The 9,518-nt window shown below is 38.8% G+C and overlaps 1 protein-coding gene across 1 annotated transcript in view; it reads left to right on the top strand.

The window, feature by feature from the left end:
• The window catches only part of LOC138698608 (BTB/POZ domain-containing protein 7), a 46,146-nt gene that overhangs the window by 18,376 nt on the left and 18,252 nt on the right, over positions 1-9,518 (top strand). The window contains exons 6-8 of the mRNA XM_069824656.1: positions 1,362-1,653; positions 5,071-5,249; positions 9,081-9,314. Of these exons, the coding sequence (XP_069680757.1) occupies positions 1,362-1,653; positions 5,071-5,249; positions 9,081-9,314 (705 nt within the window). The remainder of the gene's footprint in view (positions 1-1,361; positions 1,654-5,070; positions 5,250-9,080; positions 9,315-9,518) is intronic.

Consider the following 9,518-nt stretch of genomic DNA (forward strand, 5'->3'; position numbering starts at 1 on the left):
CATTTGGAAATATCACTGTAGATGGTTTCTGTCAGAGGATGAGATGGAAGAGTCAAATTTCAGCAGGTACTTTTTTTTTTACTTAAGGTATGTAACTTTAAACTAGTATTGTAACATTAAAAAGCCAACTGTAGTTATTTTGTAAAGTACGTAATAATGACAATAAATGTTTAGAAGGGTGAGGAAAGAATGTAGTTTGAGAATTGCATATCCATTACACTGACAAGTCACAATAGGCTTATCAGTTAACTTGTAGTGTACAGAAATTGTGCGTACCAGTATTCTGTTTAATACAAAACAACTTTACGAAGTGGATAAATGAGAAAAGAAAGAAATTTCCCTTTTCGTCTTCCTTACAGGAGGAAGTAAGCATTATTCAGGAATTACTATACAGTACAGTACATATGCCTACTGTAATAAAGGGAAACAAATTATTCTTTCACTATTCACTGTCAGTTGGAAAACAGGTTACGGGAATTGTTCATAGTAATGGCCTCCACCTTAAGTGCAGTATTTTTCTGCAACAAATTAATTACTTTTACTGAGGTTTATTAATTATTCTGACATAATCATTAGGAACTATGTACAACGAATTTCATACAAGTTAGACATTAAAATGAGACTAAAATGCATGAAAATAATAATACAGAAAACAAAGAGGTCATGCACTTGTCAGGCTCACATTTGCAACCAAACGCCAGTGCATTTCTAACAAATACCTAAGTGAGCTCCATAGGAGTCCAATACGACTTGATCTCAAGTGAACTGTAACAAATGACTAGTACTATACAGTATACTCTTGCCGAAAGCATAATAAATAAATACTGCAATACGTATTTCGATGGTTCAGAAGAGAAAGAGTTCATATATCTCATCAATGAAACAAGAGATACTGAGATTAAAAAAACTATCCAGATCAGACTCAAACATACCAACTTTTGACCTGAAGTATGAGGCGTTGTCCTTTACATCAGGGCCTCATGTCGATAAGTTTATTCTAAAATAGGTACACAGCCACCGGCGTGGCTCAGTCAGTTAAGGCTCTTGTCTGCCGGTCTGAAGTTGCGCTCGGGCGAGGGTTCGATTCCTGGTTGGGTTTTTTCCGACGTTTTTCCCAACCGTAAGGAGTTTGCCAGGTAATCTATGGCGAATCCTTGGCATCATCTCGCCAAATATCATCTTGCTATCACCAATCTCATCTACGCTAAATAACCTAGTAGTTTAGTTTTATTTGTAGTTTGGAATCTCTTACCATTATTATAGTTTAAGAGTTTATGGTCGGTAAATGAGTTGATATAGTGGAGAAGCACACCCGCACATACCAAGCAATGTATGCTGTCTGACACTGAGACTCTTCGCAGGTGAGCACGCCCCCCAGCCATATGATTGGAGATGACCGGGAGAACCTGCGAGCCAACGCGTGGATCCGTGGAGGCAAGAACAACGGCCTGTTTGTGCGGCCGCGGTTGTTCATGCCTTACTACGAGGAGATCAAGGCGCAGCTGGACGATCATCTGGTGCAGGAGGTGCAGCTGCTACGGCTGCGCAGGGCACCCTACAGCCCTGACATCCCTGACACGCTGTACATGGTGGAGGACAAGCCCCGGCCCCATGGAACTGCAGGTGTTGATGTGCTAGCAGCTGCGCTGCCTGGTACGTACAGCTTCAACCCCATCATCATTTGGCACCCTTATTCCTCCAAATGAAGGCTCAAAGTATTGTTAATTGCATTATCCATGTCTAAGTGGTCCAGGGTGTCGTCTGTCTAGGAGTTGCTATTGAAACAGTAGTTTAAAAAAATTGTTACTGTCCATTCACTGTTCAATTTTTTCCATTTGTTTTGGTTAGATTTTTTTGTCCCTCTTAGCCCCAAATATTTTCCTAAGAACCCTATCTCAAACACCCTTAATCTCTGTTCCTCTCTCAAAGTGAGAGTCCAAGTTTCACAACCATACAAAACAACTGGTAATATAACTGTTTTATAAATTCTAACTTTCAGATTTTTTGACAGTAGACTAGAAGACAAAAGTTTCTCAACCGAATAATAACAGGCATTTCCCATATTTATTCTGCGTTTAAGTTACAGGAGAATGGAGAAAGTTACACAACGCAGAGCTGCACGCATTGTATACTTCACCTGACATAATTAGGAACATGAAATCCAGACATTTGAGATGGGCAGGGCATGTAGCACGTATGGACGAATCCAGAAATGCATATAGAGTGTTAGTTGGGAGGCCGGAGGGAAAAAGACCTTTGGGGAGGCCGAGACGTAGATGGGAAGACAATATTAAAATGGATTTGAGGGAGGTGGGATATGATGGTAGAGACTGGATTAATCTTGTTCAGGATAGGGACCAATGGCGGACTTATGTGAAGGCGGCAATGAACCTCCGGGTTCCTTAAATGCCAGTAAGTAAGTAAGATTTTTTTTATATCTTTGACCATATTTTTCTCTTTGTTGCCTTTAATGATCTAGTGCAGTGATGCCACTTGTGGCCTGCAGAACAAACATTAGTGAACAAAAATGAAAAGGTTAATCATTAGGTGATTACTTACATGAAGTAAGGTAGTTTCCGAAAATAAATAGTTAGGTGGAAATCTTCTGATTTTTTTTGAACAAAATACATTCTTCTGGCACAAATGACTTGGCAGTACCATGTCCAGAAAGGTATCAAAGAAAATAGGCTTAAATTAAACCTCATTAACTGGGTATAATTTGTCCTTCTATTATGGTTAACATGCCACAGTGCAGCAGAGAGTACGAATTCCCTTTTTCCAAATCTGGCATAAATATTATAAGAAATTGTTACAGAAATAGATTCATGTTGAATCTTTCGTACACTACTTTTAACACTTGAATATAAATAATTGATTAAATGGCGATCTTACTCATGTTAATTGTGTAAGGAAGACAAAACAAAAACTCAACAAACACAAAAACACACAAAACACAGCACAAACACAAGAACACAAGAAATACATCACACTAACATACGAAAACACAAACACACAAGATCGCATCCTCATTCAGAAAACAGAAATACAACATAGCATACAGAACAGAAAACACACTACAAAGACATCTCAACACACAAACAACACAAACAAATAAATACAACCACACAGGCGTATACAAACTCACATGCAATAGTTGCGACAGTTTCTACATAGGACAGACAGGCAGATCATTCCAAACTCGTTGCAAAGAACACATTAAAACAATAACCAAAGGACACAGTACATCTACATATGCCGAGCACATAACTAATGCCAACCACACATACAATAACATAAATACAGACATGGAAATCCTACACATACAACCCAAAAACCAAAAACTCAACACACTAGAACAATATGAAATATACAGACACACCAAAACACACCCGATCAAATTCTCAACACACAGATCAATTTCAGAACACACACACTATTTGACACCACATTTCAACACTTTTCAACAGTCGAACACACCCACACAACAGGCAGAGAAGTTCGAGATCTAGTAGGCTCTGAGGATGGTGTGAAGAAGCACCAGAAGAGCTGTAAGCCACACATGCTTACACAATTAACACGAGTAAGATCGCCATTTAATCAATTATTTAGAAATAGATTGCCAAACAGCCACCTTCAACATACTTTAAGGTTGTCCATCATTTACATTGTGGAGGATCGTGCTCACTTCTCTCATTAAGATGTTTGGGAGTCAATTTAAAATAATATAAACTTGATGTAGAAATGTTTGCTGGCGAAGTTATTACAAAATGGAAGTTACTGTTAATAAATATTAAGCAGTGTTTCCATTTTTGCAACTGCGCAGGAACAGTGAGGGGCAAGTTAGATATGCACAGAGCGAGAGAAGGAATAAAATGTGTGTGCATGCTCCTTCCACAAGCATTTGCGAGTTTCCCGCTCTGGGACTGCGAGACATTGGCAACTACCGGCCTCTTCATCAGTTGAGTTCAGATCTTGCATAGGAGCTGAAATTTTTATTGCGAATGTTTGTATAATTTTGATGCAGTTCGATCAGTTTTTCGAATATTTTTATTCATTTTCTATGTGTGGGAGTGTGATGGAGTGGTCTAATGAGAAGCATCATTGACTAAAGTTACCAAGTTAACTAAAGGTACGGTCACACGTCACTACTTTTGCTGTGCAACTCTTGTACTGCAGCTGCAAAAGTTGTGTGTTGTGTTCACACATAAGTCAAAAGTAGCGTGCTGCATGCTACTTTTCGTGCTGCGCAACCCGAGTGCAGCAAAAGTTGCAACTGGAGGTTGCGAGTCTGTTCACACACAAGGCGCTACTTTTGCAGCCGCAGTCATGCTGCAGGTTTCCATCTCCGTGTTGACTTCTCAATATACATTTTGTGGTTATGTTCGCATTATTAAGAAACTCATGCGAAAGCTTACTTATCTATTATTTGCTTTTATGTCCTAACTAGTATTCAGAAATTGGCATTTTTTTACTATAAAGCTTTTAAAAAAGCCTATATAATTAAATGATAACCAACAGCATATTCACATAATCAATGTTGGCAACCCTCCTGTTTGAAACTACGCTACAGAAAATTTAAAACATGAATTATATCGTCAGCAAATACACTCAGACTGTGTTGCGCATTTAGTAACTGTTCCAAATAATTTTTTTTCATCACAATTTACATTAAAATACATCCAAGTAATAAAAGTATCATTGGCACATTTGGGTGACAACACTGGTCGCAACCGCAGCAAAAGTTTCAACAAAACCGATATCAAAAATGCTGCGGCTGCAGCCCTGAGAACCCTGTTCACACGTCGCTACTTATAAGCTGCGCGCAGCATGAACAAGTAGTGGGCAGCAGGTTTTGGTTGCACTTTTTGCGACTTTTCGGGTTGCACTGTCGTTCACATGTCACAGTACGAGAGTTGCGCAGTTTTTTGTACTGCATTGCTGCAAAAGTAGCGACGTGTGACCGTACCTTAAGTTGTTAAGCGCTCGGCGTTGGAAACCACCAAAGTAGTTCGAAGTGAACAACTTGTCTCCTTTGAAGGTTTATATTTATAGCTCTTGATTTCTTGCCAGTTCCAGATTCTGCTACGATGTCTGCAATGCTGAAGCGAGAGCAGAAACTTCGTCAGTCACCAAGTTGCCAGAGGGCCATTGCGCTGCCCTTGTCGTCACGCCATGAGATCAACCGTCAGATAAGGCTACGCGTTGTCAGGGAGTTCAATCTGCCAGATGCTGTGGCGGATTTGTTGGAGGTGAAGTTAAGAATGTTCATTCCCAGCATGTCTTGAGAAGCTAGAAAGAATGATCTACAGACTCTTAGAATACCAGAAACTGTGTTCATGTATAATGTGGTTATTAGGGCTTGGATTTCTGTGACATGTCATATTTTTGTCCTGGTCTCTTTTTACAAACTTAAATTAAATTAAACACATTATCATTTCTGAACACAATGACACTTTTTTTAATTGGTCATACAGGGTCCAACAGAATGATCTCCCCGGTTTGAAACTTATATGAAAAGAGCAATATAGATACATTCAAAATTTTGTTTTACCATCTTACAGAAGAATACTTGCCATTTTGACATCACTTTGTTTCAGTGGCAGCTTCTCAAGGGGGTTGCAGGTTTGTACACCCCCCAGTAATGTTCCTAATCTCCCGGCTTTGTTACTATTAAAAATATTTTATTTTACAATTTTCATTCATGACTATCTGCAGCTGGCGTCTTGTTTTGTACATCTGCAGGAGCCTCCGAGCCTCTTGGTTTGCAAAGACGTTGAAAACCTAGGGAAGGTAGTTAATAGAGATGTTCGGCTAATGCGGGGACAGGGGGTTAGAGGCGTGGTCTACTGCTTTCCTCATTGTGAACTGTTTGTCGCACTCCCTGGCATGGACACCAACGTCAGTGCAGAAGAAACTAAATTCACCGGGAAAGTATCTGTTTCAACCAGACATTTGTCTGAAGTAATGAGCATAAAAATGTATTCATTCGGTTTGTGCAACAAACAGTCACATATTTCGCATATTACTTTCTCAATCTACATGCACACAAACGGCACAATACATAAAGTTGTAAGAGTTGTCGTTCTGACAATAAGTGCTGCTATCTCCCGACAGCCTACGAAAGCTGCATTTGAATTTTATGAACGAAAACGCTGCACTTGGTACTTGGTAGCATTCTGATGACGATTCTGTGCTCAAATGTTTTTCATGAGGGTAAATCGCAATATAGAGAGCTCCGCCCAGACCCCTTCCACTTTTGGACTTTCTGTATAAATAGGTATGCTTGTATTTAGTCATTTTACTTATTAATTGTATATAAATTAGCTTTATATGTATACACCCTCAGGTATACACGGTTTTAAACTTTAAAGTATGTTTAACTCCTCTTCGATATCCATTGTGCACCACCATATTTTCAAACCACCAGCCGCCACTGCTTTGTTTTAAAGATACAGTAGAACCCCGATTTTCTGTCGCCCTATTAACTGATAGGTGGATTATCTGTCTGTCTTTCTTTCTCGCTCTTTTTTTTTTCTGCAGAAAAAAATATGACGTACTCTACATTATATTAGGACGGATTTTTTCTACAGATTGTTTTTTATACAAACCTTTACCCTTACACAGTATGATCTACTCTTCGAGTGATCGTACCGTCTAATTTCTATGTAAAATGTCTTCCACAGGTGTCAAAAGAAAACGTGTTGTGCTATGAAAAAGTAATAGTGGTTTGTGAAAAAAAAAAATGTGCTTCATGTCGCATCAGAATATGAGATGAATTGCGATTGTGTGCAATTTAATGAAAAACAAATATACCTTATATAAATATGTAATTCTACTACATGAGACCTGTACTATTCCTATCTTTCCACAGACAGCCGTCATAAGAAATTTCCTTGGCCATTAAAAACTGGTCATTCAAAACCAGACTTGAATTAGTGAACTTCTGATCCACTACCTAGCATATTAAAACAAAAGACCACGGAGAAAATTACGAAACTGTATTATGCACTTAATTTATGAAGACCTTTTATGGTATGGATTATCCGATTTTTTCGATTAACCGTTCACTCCACCCCCTTCATTACCATGGATAATAGAGGTTCTACTGCAATGTCACGAGCTATACATTCCTCAAACAGTGACTGTGCGTCCTTCTTCCTAAAAAAAAGTATGGCTCTATTATTCCAAATTGTGCAGCAGACACCAATCAGTAACACACTCACTGTGCAGAGGTCGCTGATGCATTTCTCGAGGATTTTCTGGGGCCCAATATCGAAGGTTTTGTTTGTTGATGCAGCCCAACAAATGAAAATGAGCTTAGTCATTACTGAGCACAACAGCGTCACCTGGAACATTTTCCAATGCGGTGTCGCAAGCATCTTGGCGGTTGAGCTACTCATGTTGCCGAAGTTCCTGAATCACCGTAACTTAGTAGGGACGGAACTTGAGGTCTTGGTGTAAGATTCGACACTCCGATCAGATATTCCTGGTGCCAGAAACATGTTTAATAGCTGAACATTGTCGAGATGTGGTAACAGCGTGCCTCACTGCTGCGATATTCTCGAGAGTCCGAACATTGCGACATCTACCAGACGATTTCTATTAGAAAATTGAACCTTTTGTTTTAAATTTCTCACCCATAACAGTATTGTTTTCTTATCAGAAATTTTTTCGTGTCCGCTTACTCTAAAATGAGTACGAAATTGTCGCTGCATTGCAATCATAGAATCACCATTTTTTAAAATGTGCTTAAATAAAAAATGCACGATGTTCACCTGTCTACGCCATGATGGTAATTGAAATGGTATGGCTTGTGTTGCTCACCAATCAAGCACAACTATCAAGAAACCTGTGCAGTGACCAGTTCAAACAGAGATCATTCTGCCGGATTGTGTATAAATGCATATTTTATCACATTTAGTATTAAGACATATTTGACCAAAAAAATTGTATAAACGCATATTTGCTGTTATATTACAACTATTTTAACAGTTCTCTAATAATTATTTGCATGTTCTGTATGAATAATGGAAATGGATTTTGTTTGCATTTGATAATTTATTTTGGATTTCTTTTCCGTAGAAATATTTTGTGATTAAATATAGCTTGAAGATAACGGGATTCATCAGCAGTGAGTTGTCAAAACACAACGGACAAATGAGTGTTAGGAATATGACCAGATTGTTGGTGTTTCCTCTACGCTTCGCTTCGTAAACTTGTAACGATTAAGTGTTTATGCTCGACCATGCCAAAATGTAGTAATCATACACCTGGTAGTAGCCCTTTAATGCACCTCATTAAAGTACACCTATTCATTATAATTCAGTTGTTCAGCCAATGACAAATCATCATTGTACCATTATAAAACCTCAAGTATCGATTATTCTCGGATATGCAATCGAAAGACAATTAGCGAAAAGTCACAGACGCTGGAAATCCATTGCTGTCACAGAAGGTTATGTTCTGTTACTATAATAATTAGCGTTAATTGTAAATAATATTCAAATAAATTCAATTTGTCATCTCGTTTTTCAATTCTAAATCAATTTCCAGGTTATATCAAGACTAATCTTCATGTTATTCTCTAGATTATATCAAGGTCAATGACATTCGTGCCTCGGAAAAAATCAATACTTTCGCGACTGCGCACATCTCACAATTCAGGTCACTTCCGCTCCTCACTTACATAACCATAACATGAATACTTATGAATAATTTCAAGTTAGAAATATGGTCGAGCATAAAAAGTCGTATGAAACTTGCCTATAATGGTAATTAAGACGCTCGTATGAAAATTATGAAACTCGCTTGCGCTCGTTTCATAAACAAACATACTCGTGTCTTAATTACTACCACTGGAATATCACATTTTCTCATTTTATTACACTTCTGTAACAAAACATTCGCTCCTGCATCGAGATCTGTAAGTCCAGGAGTCTTCTGAAGGGTGTCTTACGGTATCTAAGAAAGTGAACATTTTCTTGTAATGTATCAGTACCATAATGTTGTGAACACCTACTCGGGGTCTCTCTGTAAATACAATGCAGCCAGATGTGACATGAACGTCATTCGTATTTCAGAACGCTGCGTGCTACTGCACACAAGAAGATGAAGATGCAGAGATGGGCATGGATGAGGATCCTGTCCCGCCTTCCTCATCAGGCAAGCCTGTGCCACCAAACTGTGCCGGGAGTCTGCCTCCCTGTTTTGGTCGCAACATGACGTTCCCGCGCGGGCCCGGCTCAGCGTACACGGTTCGACATGAGCTACCAGCCGTTGTCACTGAAGGAGATGCTTATCGAGGCCACGGAGAGGTGAGATATGCACTCTGCTTTGCATTGATATTTATGTACAAAATTTTGAATTCTGTATTCTAACCCTATTTCAATACAGAATTTGGAATCTAATATTGAAATGTATTTTGAGTGACTTTATTTTTAAATAAAAAGAATGTTGAATAACTCTTCTTGGGTTCTCAGCCAGGTAAGTTGGAGATTTGCTTCCAAGCTTTCGACGGC

This window comes from Periplaneta americana, chromosome 4 (assembly GCF_040183065.1).
Source record: "Periplaneta americana isolate PAMFEO1 chromosome 4, P.americana_PAMFEO1_priV1, whole genome shotgun sequence".
Classification (NCBI taxonomy): Eukaryota; Metazoa; Arthropoda; class Insecta; order Blattodea; family Blattidae; genus Periplaneta; species Periplaneta americana.